The sequence below is a fragment of the Lycorma delicatula genome, chromosome 8, assembly GCF_047948215.1.
Source record: "Lycorma delicatula isolate Av1 chromosome 8, ASM4794821v1, whole genome shotgun sequence".
Lineage (NCBI taxonomy): Eukaryota > Metazoa > Arthropoda > Insecta > Hemiptera > Fulgoridae > Lycorma > Lycorma delicatula.
The window spans coordinates 22,506,369-22,532,331 of NC_134462.1; the positions used below are offsets into that span (position 1 = coordinate 22,506,369).

At 30.4% G+C, this 25,963-nt stretch overlaps 1 protein-coding gene across 1 annotated transcript in view; it reads left to right on the forward strand.

The window, feature by feature from the left end:
- The window catches only part of LOC142329151 (solute carrier family 15 member 1-like), a 47,559-nt gene that overhangs the window by 11,346 nt on the left and 10,250 nt on the right, over positions 1-25,963 (forward strand). Inside the window, exons 6-10 of the mRNA XM_075373494.1 lie at positions 13,124-13,272; positions 15,496-15,744; positions 18,399-18,653; positions 19,275-19,375; positions 21,278-21,415. Coding sequence (XP_075229609.1) covers positions 13,124-13,272; positions 15,496-15,744; positions 18,399-18,653; positions 19,275-19,375; positions 21,278-21,415 — 892 coding nt within the window. The remainder of the gene's footprint in view (positions 1-13,123; positions 13,273-15,495; positions 15,745-18,398; positions 18,654-19,274; positions 19,376-21,277; positions 21,416-25,963) is intronic.

Below are 25,963 nucleotides of genomic sequence, written 5' to 3' on the forward strand. Positions count from 1 at the left end.
CTGGTTTTTGCAGCTCTATGTCTGTGCCAAAATGTTGTCCTCCTAGCCAGCGTTTCATGTGAGCAAAGAGGTGAAAATCGGATGGAGCCAAGTCCGGGTTGTATGGTGGGTGATCAAACACTTCCCAGCGAAAACGCTGCAGGAGCTTCTTTGTTACAGTTACAGTTGTAGTGTGCGGCCAAGCATTGTCATGGAGAAAGACAATGCCTGATGACAACATTCCTCTCCGCTTATTCTGAATTGCCCTTCGTAGACGTTGAAGAGTCACGCAGTATGAGGCTGCAGTGATGGTCGTGCCATGTTCCATGAATTCCACCAAGAGAACTTCATTCCGGTCCCAGAACACAGTAGCCATACACTTTTGTTGGAGAAGGTTCGCTTGAACTTCTTTGGTTTACTGGGAGAATGAGAATGCATCTGCTGTTTGGATCGTTCTTTTGTTTCTTCAGTTTCGAATTGGACCCATGTCTCGTCCCCTGTGACAATTTTCTTCAAAAAATCTTCTCCTTCATTGCGGTAGCACTGGAGAAACGTTAGGGAGGCGTCCATTCTCATTGTTTTGTGATGGTCGGACAGCATCTTGGGAATCCATCTCGCACACAGTTTGCGGTACTGAAGTCTCTCACTCACATTGGTGTAGAGAGCTGACCTTGAAATTTCAGGAAACGAATCACTCAATACAGAAATTGTGAATCGACGATTTTCTCGAATTGCCTCATCCACTCGCTCAACGAGATCATCGGTTCACACTCGCTTCCTTCCCTGACCGCCTGCATCATGAACATCTCTACATCCTGCTTTAGTTCCTGCACCTTTGTCGTACTTTGCTGTCACTCATTGAAGTTTCACCGTACACATTACTTATTCGTCTATGAATTTCAGCTGCATTACACCCCTCATCGTGAAGAAATCGAATTACCGCACGCACTTCTTAACTCTTGGCGGGAGATGCTATTGTTTTAGACATGTATTGTTGTGCTAGCTGCGTGTTCAGAACTAAACTAAGTGATTGAAGGCCATACTAGAGACGCTGCGCAAAGGTTAATCTGATTTTTGCACGGGTTTTTATTTTGTGACTGATCGGAGCTTGAAAACAAAATAACCCTCATATTATAGTATGATTTGCCTATCAGATAGTTCCATTTGCTTTTTAATATGTAAAAACTATAATAAACTTTATTTATCTATCTGTATATTTCTCTGATGAAAAAAACAATTGTTACTAGTAGCTTCACAAAATTCTAGGATCTGATTCTCCATTTCAAAAATAAGGGATAGCATTATTACAAAATAAATATGAATTGTGAGTCCCACAGAATGTTGATATTAAAAAATAGTTAGTGGACAATTCAAGTTATATTTTATTTAAAAGAAATTGTTCCAGTTTAATGGTTAAATATTTAAAAATTTAATATTAAAAAAAATGTATTTGTATAAAATACACTTGAAAAAAGCATTCTCTTTGTTAGTAGAATTTGGAACCTAACAGGTTAACGAGCCATGTGACTAGACCAAAACTCCCTCCTACAAACTTATATTATTTGAATATAACAGCAGGTGATAGTAAATTAAAGGCACTAATTGTTCAGACTCCGTGTATCAATTCCTCATTATTTTATAAACAAGGAAACTGTAAATATAAAACTATAAACAAGTAAACTGCCTTCTTATTCATGTAAAGTATATAAGTTGTTACAATTCAGTTGGCCTTGTTAACAGCTGGTATTTTAAATTAATAAAGTAACAATGATCGAATTCTAATATTGTTTAGTCCAAATTTACACTTCATACAGTTAACATGTACATACAGTAAATTTACATATATTCTTCAACAGTGTAATACAAATTAAAGTAAAATGTGAAACATATAATGATCATTATGACTTAGGAAAATATACTTTTTAAATAAAACTGAACAATGTATTTTATTTACTACTAAATATGAACCAGCAAGGTTAATAGACAGAATAATTATACCTAACCAAGTTATGGCACCAAGACGGTTCTTATTCAGATACTAATATTACCTCTTTCTGTGCTACTATGAAATGGTTACATTTATCTTACATGATAGACATTATATACTAGGTTTTGTTTTAAAAGTTTGGATTTCTTTTTTTGCTTGATGATATAATCACATAAACTTGAAGCTTGTGCGTGGGATATGGAAATGTAGCATATGAAAAATGCCATGCCTGACCGAGATTCAAAATCAGGATTTCTGGATGAAAGGCTGAAGACACTATCACTCATGCCATGGAGGCCGGCTAGGGTGATTATTATGGTGATTGTTGCTGGACATTCTCACTGTTGTCTAAGAGATTCAGTGCTAGATAATTCACATAATTACCTAGCTGTTGTTTGTAATCTGAAATGAATCACTTGATTTCCTTGCAGACATTAGGCAATTCGAGATAGTTATGAATTTCTTCATTTTGGGCAAACCTTGGCGTCTCTGTAATGATTTTGCCAACGTATTCTGGAAGTGTTATATAACCTCAATGTTGCTCTTTCTTGTCGTGCCCACAGCAAATGAAATGGGTTTCAGAATGACCTTGTATATTAAAGGTTTGTTGGACAGTGACAAATGTGAATTCTTGCTTAGTAACCAATATAACTCCTTAAATCTGATGTTTAGTTGTTTGCTCTTCTCTTTCACATGGTTCTTCCATGTCAAGCAATATCAAAGTGGAGCCTGAAGTACCGTACTGGTCAGAAAGTAAGATGAAAAACACTGTCTAGGTTGACCTGGGGACAGACATGACTCGATTTATTGCAATTTACTTTTATCCTCTACTTTGCTAGCCACTCACTGATCAGGTCTATAGTCGATTGAAGCTTCCCTGAGGCAAGAAGAAGGTCTTCATTAACAGCCAGGATTGCTATGTCAGCAAATGAGGCAATGATTACGTAGTCTGAAGCCAAAAGTCTGCAGTGAAAATTGAGTACAAGACTGGTCCCAAAATGGAGCTGAGGAACCCCCCCCCCCCCCCTTAAATGTCAAAGAATCTAGATAATTCGTTGTTGCATCTGATATGGGAAAATCAACCTCAAGCAGAACCTCTTTTCTTCCAGGCACTTGTTGAAGACATTCACACTTCTATGCGTCTGTTGAACAGTAAAATCTTCACATCTGAAACCAAATTGATGATCTGGAATAATATTTTCTACTCTAAGGTTTGCCACAGGCTCTTAAGAAACAGTTTCTAAAACAATTTTGATAGAATCGGTAGAAGGCTTGTCGATTTGTAGGAAAATACATTTTGTGCAAGTTTACCTGGTTTCAGAATCATCACAATTTGAGACATCCTCCACTCCGTTGGGAAATATTATGTCCAAAGAATGCAATTGAAAATGTGCATTATGACTTGATTGGCTTGAATAGGAGCATAACCAGCATTTTACATGAAATCAAGTCAAAACGTGGAGCTTTCTTTGAGCATTCTCCTTGCTTAACTATTTACAGCACCTCCGTCATTGAAAAGAGCCTAAACAGAAGGGTTAGAGGCATTGGGATGTTCAAGAAGTCAGTTATTTCCTCTTCATTATTATTTATTTATTATTCATTATTATTATTTCCTCTTCATATTTAACTGATTGTAAATGTTTCTATAAAATAATGGATTTTAGATGTAATTAATATGTTTGTAGTAATATCTAGATAGTTTCTTTCTGTTTATAAAAATTTTAGTACTTTAATTTTTCAGTAAGTGCTTTTGTAAGAGTGGTTCATATTAGTATGAAAAGATCAAAGCATGTTTACAATCAAAATGATTCGAACTTTAAGTGATGAAGCACCTCATGACATGTTGCTTTTTTCTTTTATGCAAAACGAAGAACAATATTTTAGTAATCAGTAAAGTGTTAGATGATGTAGAAAATTACATAAAATGGAAAAAATAATAATTTGAACTAGTGGTCTAAAAATTACCTTTTTTTAAAATAAAAAAAAACCTGCTCAGAAAATTTTCTAATTTTAAGGCAACTATATTATACCCCACTCGAAACTAGAATATCCATGGCTTTCAGCCTTTATACATCACTTCATGATTCCTTTCAGTTTTGTAAAACCTTAAATTTAGGTAAAATGCACAGAATTCTATAACTGGTCATTCAACAAAACTGTAAAGAAATTATTTTTTTATAATTATTAATTTCATATGGTACCTTATGATTACTGATTAGGATTATCAACATGTATTTACTAATAAGTTTATATCTTTGGCAAGAAGAATGTTATGAGGTTGGCTCCTAGATCTATTTGTAATAGAAAAAACTGTCCTTAATATAGCTTTAACAATTTCATTTCTTTTCTTCTTAGAATGAGTCCAAATGCCATCATCCAATTTAATTTTTAATTAAAAAAATTAGTCTGCTGATCTCCTTGACAGAGTGATAGTGTCTTGGCCTTTCATCTGGAGGTCTCAGGTTTGAATCCCAATGAATCATGAATTTTTTATGTGCTACAAAATTCCATTTCTACTTCCCATGCATAAGCTTTAAGCTTGCGTGGTGAGATCTTAAAAAAATTCCCTTCTTTGTTTATCCTAATTCACCGAAGGATTCCTGAATATTTTATTTTCAAAAAATAAACAATTTTAGCTCTAATCTTGCCTTTTATTCTTGTTAACAACCAGATTTGTGCACCACATACACACATACACACATACACACACACACACACACACACACACACACACACACACACACACACACACACACACACACACACACACACATACACACACACACACACACACACACACACACATACATACACACACACACACACACACACACACACACACACACACACACATATATATATATATATATATATATATATATATATATATATATATATATATATATATATATATATATATATATATATATATGTATTCTGTGATCTCTCATCATAATGCTAATAAAAGGAATGAAGTATTTTCCATATATTTATATTAATTTTAGTATCCTTAGTATGGTAAACTTCATCCACTAGTCAGACATTTATATATATTGTTATCATACACATGCTAGTTATTCAGATACATTCTCTAGAGTAGCATAATAGAAACTGAATATAGTTTAAAGAAAGATAAAAATTTGAACAGCTGAAGTTAGCCATATTTAAATTGGTTTTCAAAATTATTGATTAATAATAGACCAATGGCGAGCACATTAACACTATACACTGTTGAGGCTTATTATTGACTAATGACAGTAGTTAATGATATCTAAAAAAATAATTTATTAATTTCACCTCATTTATGTATTTTTTTTTTTAAGTGGAAGACAGATAGCAACCATGATATCTCATTTAGTTCAAGTAGAAATAAATAAATTTTTACTTATTATATAATTTGATTGATATTATTTAATGTCTGCAATTCAATTAAGATTCCTTGCTTTTAGAATTTATTATTATGAACAGTATTTAATAAATAAACATTATCATGTTTTTAATCTTTTGTGTTTTTTTTTTTAAATAGCCCTGTTTCTTTCTGGGAAACGTTGGTATAAAATAAAATCACCAAAGGAAAATATTATTGTGAGGTTTATTAATTGTTCTATAGTAAGTATGCATGGATATATTGAAATTACATAATTAAAATTGAAATCACTATTTTATTTGATTTTTTAATTATACATATATAAGTAGTTATAGTTATATATATATACACAGAATGATTACAAATGATTCATCCAGTTTTAAAAATCTGTATTTAAAAAAGTAGCACACAAAATAGTGTGTGTTCTAAAAATCTGCATAGGCCATATCACAAACATCGCAATAAATGCAAGCCGATGATTCTCTCCTGCCAATCCTGGGCAAATTTACTTCAAAGTTCCTGTGGCCCGATAACAGTTGCATTGTGTAAAAACCCAGCTCGCCATGACCTCCACTATACCATGCGGTCAAATTGGATATAAGCTGTCTTCCCAAGCTGCCTTCCCACCCATGCGCCATTGCTCTTGCCAGATGTGCAGAGTCTTGCCCTCAATTCAGTCTTAGTGCCATAGAATGCTTGCCAACTCGCTCCTGGATCAGAAGGTCGATGGGGGGATTCCTCGCCAAAACGCATAGTGTCTCATAAGATGCAGTTTGGTAGGCCACCACGCCTAGCAGTAATTTGCGGTGAACTCTGACCAGCTTCATCCAATTCTGCTGGATATTAATTGCAGCGTACAAAAAAATGTATAACACTGTTGTCATGATGACCCTGCGTTTAGAAGCCCTTGGTGCCACATGTGATAACAACCTGTTCAAGGCAGTTAGGGTCCTCTCAGCCCTACCACAGCATTCTATTATATGCTCACCAAATTTACATGATTGCTCTATCATGTCACCAAGGTACTTCACCATGCTCACCTCCTGAACATTATGATCCTCAATTGTCAGCACATTTGGATCCAACTTTTTCCTCCTGGTTACAGTAATATAATGACATTTCGTGGGTGAAAGCTGCAACCCATGGTCTTTCATCCAATCATCAACCAAAGTATTCTTGTAATAATATTAGTTTTGGAGAAAGAAAAGTAGTTAATGATTGAAAATAATCTGTCTTTTGTTACAGTATTACTACTAACCCATCCATTTTTTAAAGAAGCTCAGGTGATTGATTTGGTTTGCCCTGGTTCAGCTTAGGCTATACAATATTTCAAATTTGCATTATCTTCATTGTAAATCATTTTTGACAATTTTTCCCTCAATTTCATTCATTTTTATTAATTTGTCTTTGGTAATTTTGTCCAGCTTTTAACAAAGGCAATACATTGGAGTGCACATTAACTGCTATTATGATTTCAAGACATCTTTAGAAAAGGTTTATATAATATTATTTATTTTAGGCACCAAAACCTTACTGGTTGTGTATGATTTTGACATGATAACATTTATTCTTGAAAACAATCTTTAAGAATAACAAGCATCTCATCCTAGCATGATAGAAAAAGTGAGGAGTGAAGTAGTAGCTTATTAATCTTAACCTTCCTCACATAGTTGAATTTACAAGATGGGTTAGTTAAAGCTGATGATTTTCATTTTAATGTGGTGTAAAAGTAAAAGAATGTAAAAAAGGTATACAAGAAATCTGAATATAATGAATTTATTTTTCTATATTTACAACTATTTTTAGAATATGACTTTTCTGTGAGGTCCACCTGCTGCTTCACAACTTAGCAACCATATTTAAAGTTCATCATAACGTTTTCTAAATTTAGAATAGTGTTTTGAATGTCTACTTCTACTTTGTTTTTGAGTTTGTTTAGAGTATGGTTCTAAAAATCTCATTTTTAAATAAACTCTGGTTTATTATACTGAAGGATAAAATGCTACATTGAGGTTTGGTAGAGTTTGTGAGGTCGTCAACAATCAGGAAATATTACCAAATCTGAAAATCAATTGCTATGGAATACATTCTTTTTAAAATATCTAGACTTCTAAAATATCTGTTCCTCTAGACAGAGGAATAGCTAAAAAGTTGTTGCAGTTATACCATTTTCTTGAACTTGTAATTCTTGAATTTCTATTGCATTCAAATACCATTCTAACAAAAGTGTTAGCACATCACAATACAATCTTGAACTGATTTTCCATTTTCCTTAAAAAAGGAAGGGCCATTAAATAACCCCAAACTAATCCATGCACACCAGATCAGTAAGTAACCTTTTGATCATTTAGAGGTACTTCATATAAATCTTGCGGGTGTTCTTCACACCAGTAGGAATAGTTTTGTTTATTTATGTACCCAGGGAAAGCTGAAAATGAGCTTTATCTGAATTCATAAATGAACTCAAAGTTGTCTTTCAATTAGTATTAATGCATGCCTACTACAGTTCAAGTATACTTTGAACAGATGATACTACTGTATTTCTGTACTATGAAACATCAAATCTTTTTCTAAGGAGTCTTCACAGACTTCTTATCTAATAATTTTTTCAGGTAATAAACATAGTATTATTTTGAATAGCACTGCAAATTATAAACTAAAATTGGAAATCATGCTTTCTATTTTCCTCCATCATCACAACTGAAATCATTAAAAAAACTTTGTCAACTTCATTTCTTAAATGTATCAAATTTGACTGACTCCTTTGTTACTATTATGTATCAGCCAGTAGGGATTTGGCTGAACGATATTGTTCAGTTTGATACTTTTTTATTCTCATAGCTTCAGTTTGGGTCAAAATGCTCTTATCTTCTGAAGGATTGTGAACAGAATGTGTTCACCTGCTAGCTGGATGGAATACTGAGCTTACTACTGAGTGAGATTTTCTTTTATTATGATTCCTCTATGGTTTGTGGATTTCTCTTTCTCACCACCTTCTCCTCTTCCTTATTCTTGATGACTTCATCCCCATTATTTGTTCTGCAAATGTACACAGTATGTCTGAAAAGTTCAAGAACTAAATTTCTGTAGTCGATACAAGTAGCGTATTCTCTCTGACAACCAAGGATCTGCGTAGTACGGTGACGGACGATTGTGTGTACAAAATTTCATCACGTTTCGTCACTCCAGTCTCGAGTTATATTCATTCGGCCGCGTACTTTGTGTTCACGTGACCTTGTGCGAGTTCGCGGCATGGAACATAGAAGCGCGATAAAATTTTGTGTTCGACTTCAAAAATCTTGCGTTCAAAACGTATGCTATGATACACCAAGCATTCGGTGATGAAGCAGCATCTCGTACTACAACATACACGTGGTGGAAGCGGTTTAAAGACGGTAGAGAGTCGTTGGATGACGACGAACGAAGCGGAAGGCCGTCAAAAGCTGTTCACGACGAAAACGTTGCAAAAGTGCCTGCACTTCTGCTCGAGCAACCTCATCTTACCCTTCGGGCCATAACAGAAGAGCCAAACATCGGTAAAGACGCGGTACGCACAATTCTAACAAAAATAATGAACCGTCGAAAGGTGTGTTCTTGTTTCGTTCCACACTTCTTGATCGAAGAACAAAAACGGGTGCGTCTTTCATGTGCTCAAGACTTATTGAAAATGCCGATGGCAACCCGGACTTTTGCAAACAATTGTAACTGGGAATGAAAGCTGGAGTGCTTCATGTATGACCCCGCAAACGAAGCGTCAATCAGTAACTTGGTTGAGTCCTGAAGCACAAAGACCGGCGAAAGTCAGGCAGCAAAAATCAACAGTGAAAACGATGTTAATTGCATTCTTCGACTCAAAGGCCTGATTCATCATGAATTTGTCCCAACTGGTCAAACTGTGAATTCTAAATTATATATGGAAGTAATGAAACGTCTGATGCGTTGCATCGAATCCGGCCAGAGTTCTCTTGTGCGACACATCTCTGGACTCTCTCTGTTGCGCACACATGGTAAAAACCGTTGCCACGGTTTTAACACGTTATTACGCCACAAATCAAATCACAGTCTTATCCCACCTGTTCTATTCACCCAACTTGGCTCCAGTAGACTATTTGCTGTTCCCGAACTCAAGTTGAAGATGAAAGGCCGCTTTTTCGACCACATTCCGGTCATCCAAAGGCTTCCACTGAGTAGTTGAAAGCGATCCCGCAAAGTGATTTCTACAGAGCGTTTGATAGGCTCTTCCGGCGCTGCAACGAGTGTATAATTAGAGAAGGGTTCTGTGTAGAGGGCTGATGTGAATAAATTCGTTTATCTCTAAAGCTGTATTTTTATGTAATTTAATTCGGGAACCTTTCAGACATACTGTGTGTCTTACCTTAACAGCTCTTCAATATGGAAGATGCCTGTAGAGGGAATAATTCATGGTTTTAGCTAAAAGGGCATGATATATTGCGTTTGAACTAACTTGTAAACTCCTTTTCCTCTTTGGTAGCTGCTCAATAAACCTATAAGAAAAGTCTTTATTGGGTAAACCCAAGCCTCCATCTAAAATCTAAATAAAAAATCATATAAAATTATTTAAAAATCTAAAATCTAACAACTAAAATCTATATAAAACATATCAATATGGCTACCTAAGTGAAGTGCTATTCAGCTCTACAAGTGATAGCTTCGTTCTGTTCATCATTGGAACTATCAATTATGAACATAAAAACTCTTAAGAGACAAGAGGGTGCACATGCACCCTCTTGTACCTTATACGCATCACAAACATGAGAAAGACTGGGACAAATAATATATATAAAAAAAAATATATATATATATATACACCCCTTTTCTTACGTGAAACAGTGCATAGTGTACACTGTATCTGCTCATTAAGAAAATAAATATTAATTATCAGACATGGAAATTATCAGATTTCTGATGGTAGAATAAGAAATCCTATATGAAGTAAATAATATTTCTAATTTTAATTCAAATTGAAGTGTGACCAATACATTATAGTAAAATCAGTTTTTATTCTATTTTTATTATTTATAAGAAATTGTCATTTCTTCTTCAGTTGAGTTTCTGTAACAATTTAAATAAAAATTTTTTATCTTGTAACGACTCTGCATATTAACGTTTGCTGTAGAATTTTGTTATAAATAAGTAAATCCATAAATATTTAAGGGTTAGTAACTACTGTCTATAGTAACTACTCTTACTATGCCGGTTTTACTAGGCTTATTTACTGTAGCTCATTTTTGAAATTAGCTCTGAAAATATTAAATGGATTAATGTTTTTATATCAACATTTTTGTTTATCAATACCCTTTAAAATGATATGCCGTAGCCATACCTATTTAAAATTATTATGTTATAAAATTATCTATTATTTAAAATTATACCTCTATAATGCCTTGGGGAATATGATGATTTTATACAAAAAAAAACAAATTGTTTCAAGGTAGTAGGATTTGATGAATTTAATTTTTTTATTTTCACTAATTAAAAGCTACCTAAGGATTCCCATACTTTGATCACAGCTTTACGAGATCTGTTCAGAAAATAACCGAAAATCTTTAATTACGCGCCAACGAAGATATTTAGTGACGTACGGTTGGTAGCATTGTCAGTTGGTTGGTCTGCATAATTTCCTCGTGTGTTGTTTTCTCGTTTATTTTTCGCGTTATTGTTATTTGAGTGCAACGTGTTTGTGTTAGTAGCGATTTTTGTAAGGTACGATTTTCGGGAGCAACAATACTACGTAAACGTTTGCGTGAAACTGGGGAAAACTTTCTCAGAAACGTTTCAGTTTTTGAGAAAAGTTTACGGAGATAAACTCTGAGTCGTACGCAAAGTTACGAATAGTTTTTCACGATTTAAAAGTGGTTATCAGTCAATTGAAGATGACCCTCGACCAGGAAGGCCTTCGACTTCAATTGATGACACCCGGGTTCGGAAACTCAACGATCTGATGCTTGCAAATCGCTGATTGATTGTCAGAGCACTTGCAGAAGAGTTTAGCATCTCGATTGGATCATGCCATGAAATTTGGACTGAAAATTTGAACGTGCATCGAGATGCAGCAAAGTTTGTTCCTTGTTTGATGACGGAACAGCAGAAAGAACGTCGTGAGGATGTTTGCCGGCAACTTCTTGGACAAGCCAATGACGATGAAACATTTATGAAAAGGATCATAATGGCAAACGAAAGGTGTGTTACGGCTACGACATTGAGACAAAAGTTTAATAGATTGGGAAAGGAATCTGCACACCTGAAGAAACACGTCAGTCTCGATGCAATGTCAAAGTGATGCTCTATGTTTTTTCGATTTTAATGGAATTATGAATTTTGAATTCTTGCCTCAAGGTGAACCAGTGAACCATGCGTAGTATCAAGACGTTTTACAACGATTACATAAAAAATTCCGCAAAAATGGACTAGAGTTGTAGCGTGACAACTCATGGTCTCTTCTATTTGATCACAATTACTAACACAATATTTGAACTGAACAGTTCGTCAGTTTTGTGTCAAAAATCAGATGACTGACCTCCCCCAGCTTCCCCATTCACCAGACTCCTTACAATTTTTTCTTATTTCCGAAATTAAAATCGGTGATGAAAGGACGCCGTTTTGAGACTTGATGACATTAAAGCAAATTCATCATGGAGCTTAAAAAGTCATTTCAAATGAATCTATCCAGGACAGCTTCGCGAAGTGGAAACATCGCTGGTGAATAGGGAGTGGAGTACTTTTAAGACAAGTTTCAATATTCTGTAAGATTAATAATAAAGATTAAAAAAGTAAATTTTGGTTATTCTCTGAACAGACCTCATATGTTTAATTATAGTTGAAATTAATATGTAATTTAATGAACAGTATCCACTGTATTTTAATTTTAGTATTGGTATTAATAAGTGAAGAATTTGATAATGCAATAGAACAAATCATGCCAATTGAGTGATGTCTCTCAGTACTTCATTGCTGATTTGAAATATACTTATTGAAACAATGATTATCAATTCACTATAATGTTTGATGTAAGAAAAGAGAAGGAAGGGAAAAAACAGTATTTGATGAATTTTTCATTTGTCTGCATATGAATATATGTTCTGCACATGTGTACCAACACAAACTTTAATAAAAGCTAAAAACATCTCTTAAAATAAATCCTCTTTGAAGTTCCTTTTAATCTTTCTAAAAGTAATCAATTCTTACATACCTTATTTCAAATCACCTTTATTGATTTACAAACATATTTGCCTGACCTCATCAAGGTCATAAGAAAATACACAAACATAAATACTAACTCATATATAAAGATTAGAAAGCCCTCATAATGAATGAAAAATATCAAATAGCTCCATAACTCAACATTTAGCACCATTTGATACAAAAATCTGTATTCTAACATTACAATAATATGAGCAATATGATATTAGAACCAAAAAAAAAGAAAAGTAAGTTAACTCCATGATACATCTTGGAATAAACATTATTCTAACACATGTATACTTTACATTTCAAAACAAAATATTTTTGTTAAATCATAATAAGGTGATCCTGTGGGCATTCATGATTCCAGCATCCTAACAAAAATTTTTCTTTTACTTGTATGTATTACTCACATTAACAAGCATAAAAAAAACAGCAACAATATACTAAATGAACAGACCTTATTAATTTCCAACAGACGTTTCACCACTTTCTAAATATGTCTGCCTAACTAAAAAATTTTATATATATGTAAAGGGAATTATTATTTTTTTAAATTTGTTTTCAGTATGCAATAATACAAAAAGTTAATTCTAATATTAAACTAAAGTCACACTGGTTAGATTATGCAGCTGATAAATATGAAGTTAAACTTATAAATGATATGAAAACAGTTTTAGCAATTTTATTTATATATATACCATTACCATTGTTTTGGAGCCTCAATGATCAGCAGGTAAATTTTCAACTAAGCAGTTAAATTTAACTTAAACATTTTATTTTATATATTTAGAGTAATATATATCTTAGGCTATTTATGTTGATTGAAATTTAGAGATTAATATATACAATTAAGAATCATTTATTATTTACGGATTTATTATCTGGTTTTATCAGCTAGATGATTAATGTTGAGTTTATATGTTGTAATTTTATGTATTTTTGTTTGATGTTGCTTCTTATTTTCTGAAACAGGATGATATAGAAAATTGTGTGGTTGGCACAGTTTGGTTTATGTGTTTTGTTTGATGTCTGCATTTTGTATAGGATAGTTTGTTTGTTAATCTTTTTTTAAAACAAAATTTTATCTAGCTTTTTAGTTTGTGAATTATTTTCTCTTAGTTTATTTTTTGATGTTAATGTGCACTTTTTGTTTTGAGTGTCCTTTATTTAGTCAGTATGAGTCTATAGTTTGTACTTATATCTGTTTACAGCAGTGATTCCCAAACTGTGGGCCGCAGTGCCTCAAGGAGCCACAGCCTCTTCACAGGGGTGCTGCGAAATATTGTAAAAGCTTCATAGTTAATTGAACCAAGACATTTATAATTATTAATTTAATGTTAATAAAGTAAGAAAATAATGAAGATAGATGAATTTTTTTATTTTTATCTCTAGCTTATGAGTAGTCATAGTTTTACTTAGAGTAGGGTGGCCATGCAGGAATTTTAATTGATAAAGGGTGCCATGACTTGGAAAAGTTTGGGAAGCACTGGTTTACAGTATTATTTTGTTAGGTATTTTACAGTTTTGAATTCTAGTGTACTGACTACTCTGTGCGTTTAAAAGCTAATGTGATATTTGGTTTCAGTATTATCACTGAATATGTATGTACGTATGATATTTAGCCATTATTGGTCAAATGTACATTTTGAAATTGTGATTTTCTTGTTTGGTTTATTAGAGGCAAGGTCAAGAAAAGTTTATTTGTTTATTGTTTTCATATTCAGATGTAATATTTAATGCTAAATACAGACAAAGTACTTTCTGATTGCAAGACTTTTATCTTAGAATAGTAATACATGTTATTGGGTTGTGGACAATTAATCTTAATATTTGATGGATTTTTAGTCTGTCATGTCAAAATCTCTTCACACTAGTTTTTTTGACAAACTAGAAGTAATGTGATGTTTAAACCTGTCCACTTGTCAACCAAACATAGAAAGACAGACCTCACTTGACCATCCATTCAGGGAATATATCTAGTTCTGAATTCATTGTGCTTTTTCACTTTGAAATTCTTTTTAGTTACTTGTACGAAGTAAAGGAAGTATTGTGATAGTGAAAAATGTCGGTTTTCAGATTTCAATGGAATTATCTATTTTGACCACCCCTGAATCATTTTGACTAGTTTTGGTATGACGTCTGTACGTATGTATGTGGGAATGTATCTTGCATAACTCAAAAACAATTAGCCATAGAATGTTGACATTTTGGATTTAGGACTGTTGTAATATCTACTTGTGCACCTCCCCTTTTAATTGCAATCAACTGTACCAAAAGTGTCCAAAAAAGCCCAAAATCCAAAAAAATTGAATTTTGGACATTTTTTTCACTGCAGTTAAGAAAAATCGTTGAAAAGCTCTCAATGAGAGCTTAATATCATAAGTGGTACTTATTTCCATTGGTTCCAGAGTTATAACATTTTAATTAATAAAATATTGGGATCTTATAAGAGGAAGGCACATTGGTTCAAATCAAACTACATCTCCTTTTTTTTAAATTTAAATATATTGATTTATTGATAATTATTAACCTCTGATTGTAAAAAAATCTTTGCAATCAAGAATAATTCAATAACAACAATAAAACAAAAATTATAAGTTATTAATGAAATAAAATTTTATATACTTTTCATTTTTAAAAAAAGTGTATATGTAATTTAACAGGCGTACAAAAATGTCATCAGATTATTTAAAACAATACAAGTCTTTAATAGTACTTGGATAATCAAATTCAATTAAATAAGTAATATATATGTTAAAATTGTTTTTTTATGTATTTTGCTGTCTTGAATTTATTTCTGTGTATTCTACAATTATGAAGTTTAAGTAAATACTGCTCCAGAAATTAAAAAAAGAAACTAAAAAAATAGGTAATTACAACTGCACAAATCAATTCACTTCATTTTTTGAGCGTATAAAAAAAGGAATTTGTTTTTGTTACTCTTAATTGTTAATAGGGTTCTCGTTGGACATTTCAAGCTTCTCGAACAAATGGACGATTACTTGGTATTCCTATTCTTCCAGACCAGGTGCAAGTTATTAACCCTGCTATTGTACTATTATTAATTCCTTTTATGGAAAAGACAGTTTATCCATGTTTGGCTCAAGAACAGATTTTAACTAATCCACTTCAAAGAATGGTTATGGGTGGTTTTATTTCAGCTTCATCATTTGTTGCTTCTGGAATTCTTGAACTAAAGTTAGAAGTAAGTAAAATTTTTCTTTTATAGTGTTTAATTTTTCGTAACAGTTCTTATTTTCTTTGTTCAGACTACATACAAAGAACAATTTTGATGATGTAATAAACTTATTTCATGATTTTTAAGTACTTAAGATTGATTACCGTATTTATTCCAGTACTCCCCGCACTTCTTTTCTTGGAATTAGAGAGAAAAAATAAGGATGCAGGGCTTACTGAAACATAGTCTTTAGCTAGGATAATTTATGTAAAGTAAACATTTTCTTAGAAGTACCTAAATTCAATCACATAAATGTAGTTGCATTAGGCTTTCGTTTATCAATACCGGGTGCCGCATATACAGAATACATCCTTAATTATTAAAATTCTGTTCATATTATGGATAGGAACGAAGTTTCGGTATTTTTAAAAACTCAGTTTCTCCTTTCCTTTTCCATTTTATCCTTTACACCCCTTTCCTTTCCTCATTGTTATTTCCCTTGTTTCCCTTTCCTCCTTCCTCTTTCTTCCTTTGCCTTTCCTTTTTTCTCATTTCCCCATTCCATTTCCTTTTCCCTGTTTTCTCCTTTTTTGCATTTTCCCCTTTTTCTCTTTTTACCTTCTTCTCTTTCACCTCTTTCGATTTTCGAATGAAAAAAATTGTTCATTTTTTCATTTTATACCAGTTTTTAATACTTAGTTTAAACTTAATTTTTAATACAAGTTTTATTTATATGCTTCCTAATTTTTCCTTGTAAAGTTTCTTCCAGTGCTAAATTAATCGATTAGTCTTTGCTGACATAAGATGATGCACATTAACCTAGTTTTTTTCGCTGTTCTTTCACAATTTATATTTTTCTTTTCGCACTCATATAAAATATGTACATACTGTATTTTATAAAGTAATTTACTGCTAACATCATTCTGTAATAACACATTTTAAAAGATATTTGTATTTTTTCAGATCTTATATTTCAATTGAGAGCCCTTTTTGCTTGTGTTAATTTTGTTTTGACAGTTTTCATTCTCTATTTGTCTGTTGTAATATTACTGCTTGGATTAAAATTGATTTAACTACTAGTGTGTCATAATTACATAAATTAATATTTAATTCATTGTTTTTTTTCTATTTGTCATTTTATTACTTTTGCTTTATTTTCTTATTTCAAATTGAACTGTCCTTTTAGTAATGACTCCAGAATTCTGAAAATTTATTTTTAATTTTTGGTAAAGAATAGTGTCACCAGGGAATTTCAACAACTTTATTTTCTCCCATTGCATTATTATTTTATCAAAATTTTATTCTTTAAACAATAAGGAAAGAAACTGGAATTTACTATGAATGATTTTCCTTTTTTTATTGAATATTACCTTTTTCAATTTCTTCTGTTCATCAAACCTGATTCTTTTGAACGTTGTAAATTATGCTTCTTTTCTTACTTTAACATGAAATGCCTAGATTTTCAATCGAATAGATTGTTTTGCTGTTGATTTTTAAAAATATCTTTATTTTATTCCAAAATAAATAATATATATATATATATTTATTTTATATATATATATATATATATATATATTTATTTATTTTATATATATATATATATATATATATTTATTTATTTTATATATATATATATATATATATATATATATATTTATTTATTTTATATATATATATATATAAAATAAATCTTCAAAGTATTTTTTTTTACAAGTGCTTATTTGTTTTCAAATGTGTAAAGGATCCAACCAAAAAATAAGTTTTCTACTTTAGTTGAAATATTCTATTCAAATCAAAGTATGATCAAAATAGTATATTTTAAAAAATGGAAATAATTTTTTTTTTTTTGTAAAGTATAATTAGAAATTATCAAAATTTATTATTATTATTATTTTTTAAACAAATCAAATATAAATCATATCTTAATTTTTTTATTTTATTTTTTCACTGTCTTCTCACAGTACTAGGAATTTCAATAAAACAAACTCCATGTTAAAATTTTTTTGCTAGTTCAATTTTTTCTCCTTTAAAATGGAGTTGAAAACATGGATTTTAAATTTATTTTTTTTAAAAATTAATATAATAATTTATTATTTAAAAAAATTAATAGTACAATCTTTTTTCTTTCAAAATTCTTTATAAAAATGTAATTGTTTTATTAGAACGTAGGGAATGTTTTAATTTCATCACATCTCCTAAAACATCATCCCTTGCACTTGTGGTCCTGAAACAGATATCATTATCTATCACAATTTTTACCTTATTTCATTCAACTGTAAACTCTATTAGTGAGCATGTTTGTCTGGTGTACGATATGAATTGTCATATTACCGATATGTTAATTGTTGCACTTACCTATTCCAGCTTTCTTTGATGTAATTACAATGTGTAATCATTAAACAGTCTGGTAGTACTTTTCCAGATTGTTGATGGCTCATATGTATAATGTAACTTAATTCAACTTTATAATTATGGAGTTCTAGATTTTATTTATCAATATTAGAATACGTATATTTAAAATGAAAATTTTTATGGGTTCTGTAATATTAGAACTTTATAACATTGGAATATGTGGGTGAGTAGATACGTAAGTAGGATTAATTACAATTATTAAATGTAGAATCTTAGAAAGAGACTACTGTAATCTTATTTTGAACATAACTAATTTTATTTTTTTACAGGAAACCTATCCAATATTACCAAGTGCAAATGAATCTCATATAAATTTTGTTAATATCTTACCTTGTTCTATTCAACTTGTTAATCCATTTAATAATTTTCAAGTTATTAAAGCAGAGACAAATTATCTATTTAAAAAAGTTCCATCTTATAATGGTACAACTTATCATGTTGATATATTGGCTCCGTATGAATGTGGAAGATTATCTTTGGATTCGCCTTGGAGAAAAATAAAATTTGACACAATTGAATATCAGGTATATATCAAGACATGATTTGTATTTTATTTGTTCTGCATTTGTAAGAATTAATCATTAAACATTTGTTTATAATAAACAATAATGTTGTAATTAATATGGAACAAAATTTAATATGGTAATTCATAATAATAAAAGAGAATGTTTGAAAAAATGTTGCACTCAAACTGAGGAGATAAAAATTAGTGAGCAAAAATAAATATTTTTACCTTACCTTTTTACCTCACATTTTTTACTTTACCGTTTACCTGATGATAATTTCCTGAAGACAATTATCAGCTTTTAATTATTTTGTATTATAAATTTTATTTTATGTTTTTTTTTTGTTGATATTCAAGAAATGAATGAATTTATAAAGTTGAAATACTGAAAATAAGAATTAATACTTTTTTCTATTTAATAGAAAAGAAAAAGAGAAAAAATAAAACAATAGAAAAGATTATTAATAGTAAGTTTTACTTTACTTTATAAAAATTAATAATTTTCGCTATTTAATCTTAACTTATTGAGTTGAATGTAAGTCCAAATTATAGAGTTTTTATTGTACACAAAAATATTAAAAGTATTTTCTCATACATACTTAACCTATAAACATTTAATACTGAAACATTTCTTTTTTAGGTTAAGACAATATTTATTTATGAATTTGATTCAAAAATAGTAGTTTCAACAGCAAGATCTGAAAACTTGCAAAAATCATTAAGCGGAAAACCAAAATTTAGGTATGTACCGTATTTAACTTACCATTTTTAATTAACATGACAGATGGTAACAAAAAATACTTAACAAAAATTACATTTAAAGTTACATTTAAAGTACATTTAACGTTTTTAGGGAATGAGTTATTGATGGATAAAATGATTTTATATTTTAATTGTACACACTATTAAATGCACTGATCTGTTTCTATTTATTTTAACTAATGCATGTTCAGATCTATTAATTTATTGCTATTATTATTATTATTATTATTATAAAGGGAGAGGGACAGATTTAAGCTGTTTCATTCAGGAAAACTTTTCTGCTCTGCCCAACAGAATTTTATTGGATGATTTATGATTGACGTACAACTTCTTGTGGTAAATTATTATGTTGTTATGGTCTTTTGTTTGAATATTATGAAAATTAAATATAAGCTCACTATGCACTTTAATGTCTATTAAAATTCTATTTGATAACAATAGTAAAAAAGCTGGCAAAGAAAGATTTTTCTTAAAATTATTCATATATTTTTCTAAAGATATTCTTCATATCACCATTTTCAATAAAGCTAAAATAAGAAAAAGAGATTTTCAAAAAAAAAATTTTCATTTTAGATCCAGTATCTATAATTTTAAACATTTCGTTCTGTCTATATATGAAGTAAAAACTCAAAAAATTGTTGAAAAATATTTAAACTGAAAGAGCAAAATAACAAAACATATATTTCAATTTTAAGAGGTGGGTTGCTTATTTGAAAAAAAAAATTGTTATTTATGTATGCACTGTAGGTAACAAATTCTTTTTAATAAAACTTTCTGTAAAATGCCTCTGAAAAAATCAAAATTGGTTTTTTAATCATATCCCTCACCCCCTTAACGAATTTTGAAAAAAAAATAATATGATCAATGCCCCATTAATAAAAATATTTGAGCAGAATTTGAAGGAAATTGGCGGTTTGGTCAATACTGAGATATAAGGCCAAAATCACTGTGACACACGTACGTACATACATATGTTTTTTTTTTTATCTAGATGAGCTAGTTGGACCATAAAATGTAAAGATTTGCAAAAAAAAACTGATAACTGATTTTTGACATGATCACCATACTTTCTCCTTTAATATAACTATTCTATTTATATTTACCAGGAAAGTAAAAACAAAATTTAAAACATGATTTGCTATTTTATTAATAAATAATTAATTAATATTTAATTATTTTCTCTGCATAAATACAAACACTAGAACAAATTGTAGTTACTGATAATGGAACTATAAAAGATGAATTTTGTAGTGTGAAAAATGTCAAGGATTCAAACCCAGAACTGTCCATATGAAAAACTGATACACTATCACTTTTTCACAGAGATCGCCTTATTACACAACTCCCTTCTTGTTATGTTTAAGTATCATGATGCCATTTCCAAGTAATAATGCTTTTTCTTGCTTATTTCTGTTTTTTAGCATTTCTTTCACTCTTGTGTGAACTTTATCCATAATTATATGAACACACTATCCTCCTTTTCAAGCCTGTTTTATATCAAATTACTCAAGTACTTTAATCCTTGTTTGAGCTTTTCAAAACAATCTCTATTCATTGCCATTAATATTTTGTTTAATTCCTATACTTTTTGAAGTGTTCTTTTGGTATTAGTTTTGGGATGCCAGGATTGGCTTTTTCAATATCAATGAATGTCATCCATAAATTAGTTTCTTATTTTAATCTCTCTCTCATTGGAAATATTATGTTTGATTTGTCTTGTCTCTAATCATACTATTCATCTGCTACCTGATCTCAATTAAGTTCATATATCTTATTCATTTTTTCTCTTCCTCCATGATTATGTAATAAATTTTGATTGTTTCAAAAATAGTATTGATTTGTGGTTTGTTTTCATGCTTATTAAATTTTTCATTTGTTTAGAATAGTATTAATCAGGGATAAAAATTCCACTGGTGTGATAGATGTTCAGCTAAAAAATTATTGTGGGATTATAATAACCGAGTCGTTTCAAGAATCAGAAATATCAACTTCAAGTGACTGGGAGATTGAGAGTGGTGTGTAAGTTATAAATATATTTTTTTTGTTATTGTAATTCAGTTTTAAAATGCTAAAATCATGGAAATAAGACATTTACTAAGCATGGATTGAATCTTGCTCCATTATTTGTTTGCAATTATAATAAATTGTACACATATATACTGAATTCATATAATATTAGTTATATATTAATGAAAATGTTAATATCAGGAAATTAAGGGTAATTATAGTGTTAATAAAAAAAGTATGGAGAACTTGAGATAACTTTTCACTTTTCAACCATTAAACATACAAAAATGAAATTTAGCAAATGCTCCTATCTTGAATTATCTTATATGTGACTACCACATCTCAGCACCAAGCAGCACCCATATTAGAAATTTAAAATGGAAAGGATAGGGTTTAAATGCATAAGGGTAGTGAAAAAAAATTATGTGAACCAGTGAAAAATATTAAATGGTCTGAAGTGTGTGTGGCTCCTGGGATCCACCTAGGTGGTTGGGGTATTGTGGTTTCTTATCAAAATATACATTGTCTTGAGGTAGGAGCATGTCACAAATTTCATTATTTTATGTTTGAAAATTACTTAAGGGTTATGTTAAAAGTTACTCAAGGGTTATGATAAAAGTTACTTAAGGGTTCCCATACTTTATTAAAGCTACATATATTTTTTTTTGTCTTTGTCAGTGATGATCAGGAATGAAATCTACCTAAAACTTGTCAACTTCCTAATGATAAAGACTTAATATAATCATATTTGCAAAACTGAAATCATAGCATTTTCAGCGTGATTTTATGGCCATTTTCAGTGACTGCTGCTGCTACTGCTGCCCTTAGCCTGGCCTCAGCTACTGATATTGCTGGCACTTTTTTGAGTTAGGAAGACACATATTTAGAATGTGGTTGAAACTATAATGGATTTAACTTAAGTATGTTTATTTAATACATAATATTTGTGTGTTGGTATGTTTCATAACATTTCATTTATTAAGATGGGGTTTTTCTTTTGTGTGCGTATGCATGTGCGTGTACGTGTGTGTGTAGAATGTTAAAATAAAAAACAAATAGAGCATAAATGTCTCTGGAATATTTAGATTAAAGTAATCCAACTGCATAATTTAACACCTTCAAACAAAGATGTAATCAATACTTAAATGTCTCTATACCAACTCAAAGTCAATATTTAACAGCTATTTCTTACATGTAGATCACTAACTTTGATAATAAACTTTATATTCTACACACAAACAACAAAGGATCAAAACATTATTTAATATGACACACAATGATATATACTAAATAGACAAAATTCAAATCTTTTTGATTACATTCTAAATATGTGTCTAACTGACTCACAGAAAACCTACAGTAATAACATCATCTGATATCAAGTGAGAAAAGCAAAATAAATAAAAAATCTTGTTTAAAAAGTGTATAGTTTTAAATAATTATTTATTTAACAGTCATTTATATTGTTGTTAAACAAACTGCTTAGCTTTTGGGAAATATTTTTAGTATGGTAGCTTTGGTGAGACAAGCACTGACCAATTCAAATATTACCTTGAAAATTTTGGAAATTAGAAGGATGGCTTTCTAAAAAAACTTTTTCTTTGGTGAATTTGCAGATTTGTATAAATATATTATTGTTTTACTGTAATACAAATTAGCCAATAACAAAGGTCAATGTCATTTCAAAATGGAAATAACATCTCATAAGGTGTCACATAATACTAAAAGATTGAGGCACATAATAATATCATTTTTATATCATATTCATTTTTTTAATACACTATGAAATAGTTAAAAAAACACAGACTTTTAAAAAGTATTTCTTAAAAAATTTAACATATGCATATATAATTGTTGAAATTATAATAAATGAAATTATTTTTAAAAATATGTGGAATGAAAATTTATATAATATTCAGACCAATAAATAATTTAGTCTTATTTTATAATAATAAATAAATCTTTTATTCTGATTGGTAAATAATAATGTATATTATATAGATTACATCAGGAATGGATAGATATGCTTTTTCACAGATAAAAACATGAATTGCCCCAGCATTTGTATCTGGATGGCTCAAGGGAAACAATGGTAAAATCCTGATTAGAGTTGTGTCACAAAAAAAAAATTAAACAATTAGTATAAATAATAATTTTTTCTTTTTTTAATCTATTCCCTTCTCTCGACCCCTTAACCAGCCATTCCAATCTCCATGATGAGATCTACTCTAAACAGGGAATTGGGGTGACCTAACTATGAATTGAAGAAGTGCGGTAGAACAGTAATGAAAAACCTTAATATATCACACTTACCTAATGGAATTTGTAACAGGGGGAACACAAATAAAGAAATTGCAGAAGATTTAAATAGATAAAATCTAACTTCTGGTGCCTAACAAGAAGTATTCAACATATATAAAACATAACACATATAAATATAATTAGAAACAAACATAAGCTCCATTAATACAACATGCAGTTAAAAATATATAATCTGACATGTAAATTTAAATTCAAAGAGCTAGTTGTAAATAAAAATCTAACACAAAACAGTTATAAATGTAAATCTCTGAAGTTACAAATATATAATTTGACAGGTAAATTTAAAATTAAACAGCTAGACGTAAATAAAAATCTAACATAAACATTTGGAAACATAAACCTTAATACTTTCACAACAACATCGTCAAATTATCTCACTACATGCTATCAACATATTTAACTTAAAACCTACCAGCACAAGGGAGTCTACTGCCCTTACACTGACCACCTACTCAGTTCAATGGCCAGCTAGAATGGTGGCTGTCCCTCATACATAGCAGCAATACTGTGTGCGGGGGGACAGCTAAAATAATAATAATATTAATAACATGAAGATATTTTCTAAAAATAAGTACAAAATAATTCACAATTTACGTATTAATGAAAATTATTTGAGCACATTTTTGATGCACTTGTTGAAATGGGATGCAGAAAATGTATGGGTTTTTAAATTTTTTTAATTGGAATTGTTCAAAGACAGTAAATTTATTTCTGTAAAGAAAATGTTTATATTTTAAATGTATTTATTCGTAGGCAATTTTTTTTTTTTTAAATAGTTTGTTAATTTATTAAAAATAACAATGGATGACAGTGATGATTAATAACAGTACACCATTATTTTTAGCATATATTGTGTAGATTCATAAATATAAAACACAAGAATAAGTTAACATTTTTAATTTTCTAAATATCGACATTTCATACTTTGTCAATTTTTCTCCTGACTGTTTACTTTGTAACAGTAACATTTTGTTGTACGACATCCAATTATATGCAAGTATATGCAGCAGTATGAGTTATTTTGGGACTCACTTTGCATGAATATTATGAAAGTTCTGTCAATTGGTGAATGATTCCAGAACATGACAAACATGCATATTCAATATTATTGTAAATTGTAACAGTAGTCAGCTATACAACCCTTTTTGAATTTTTCATTCTACTCATAGATAGTTTGATTGATTGATTTTAGCCGCTAAATCACTTTCTGACCACAAAACAAAACAAAAAAACAGTTAGTTCATGTGACTTTTGTTTAATACTAAAGAAAGCCTCTTTGGTGTTAAAGACCCATGGTTAACTATACAGTTGTAAAAATTGCATTGGTTGTTGAACATCAGATCTGCACTGAAGTATTGACAAAAACAATGTGTAGTATCTGAAAAAGGCTGTGTTGCCAACAGAAACACAAATACAAATATGTAACAGATATATTTTGATTGTCCTCCTAATTAAAAAGTTGTGCATAATTAATATCCAGATGAATGAAAGTGGAAAATGCCCAAAAAAAATTTTTTATAATTATGTTAAGCAATATAATTGTAACTGTAATAGTTGACTCATTGTGGAACAGAAGTTATTCCTTGTTCCAAAAAAAAAAAAAAAAAACAGAAGAATAAGAATCATATGCCACATACTAAAAGGGAATGGTTAAGTGGTCTTTTGTTACCTTGTTCAACAAACTTCACTCGTTCACTATAGGAGGTGGAGTAGTGAACATCATTTTTTTTCAGGGAACAACTTGGACTGTTATCTTTGATATTTCATGTGAATCATGAATGTGATGAAAAGTTGTAGAACATTTTTTTTATAACAAATTACATCAGCTCATTGTCATTTATGTTATTTGCTAACAACGCTTTTGCATCTGATTCATCCACTAGTGGATCTGTTTCCGTCGCCTATCGTGTGATAGTGGTTATTGGTGGAGACATCTGCGTCAATGCTTTGAACCATATATAGATTTTTTTCACCTCCTTCTCATGTACTGGGTTATAATTTGCAAGTCCGGATCCTAAATATTGCTTGGGAGTCATCATAATTATCCCCAGTTGGTAGGTCAAGCCTCCAAGGCTTCACGGTGACGTCTCCTCATCTGCCAATGACACTGATCTGAAGCACTTCTTGCTCTTGTTGTCAAACTTGTTCTTAGTAGCACCCAATGGCTTCTGAGAACTTTGTCACGATATATCTTCTAATGGGAGCGACCCTCGTGGTTGCATCTTTTTTCCAATGGTT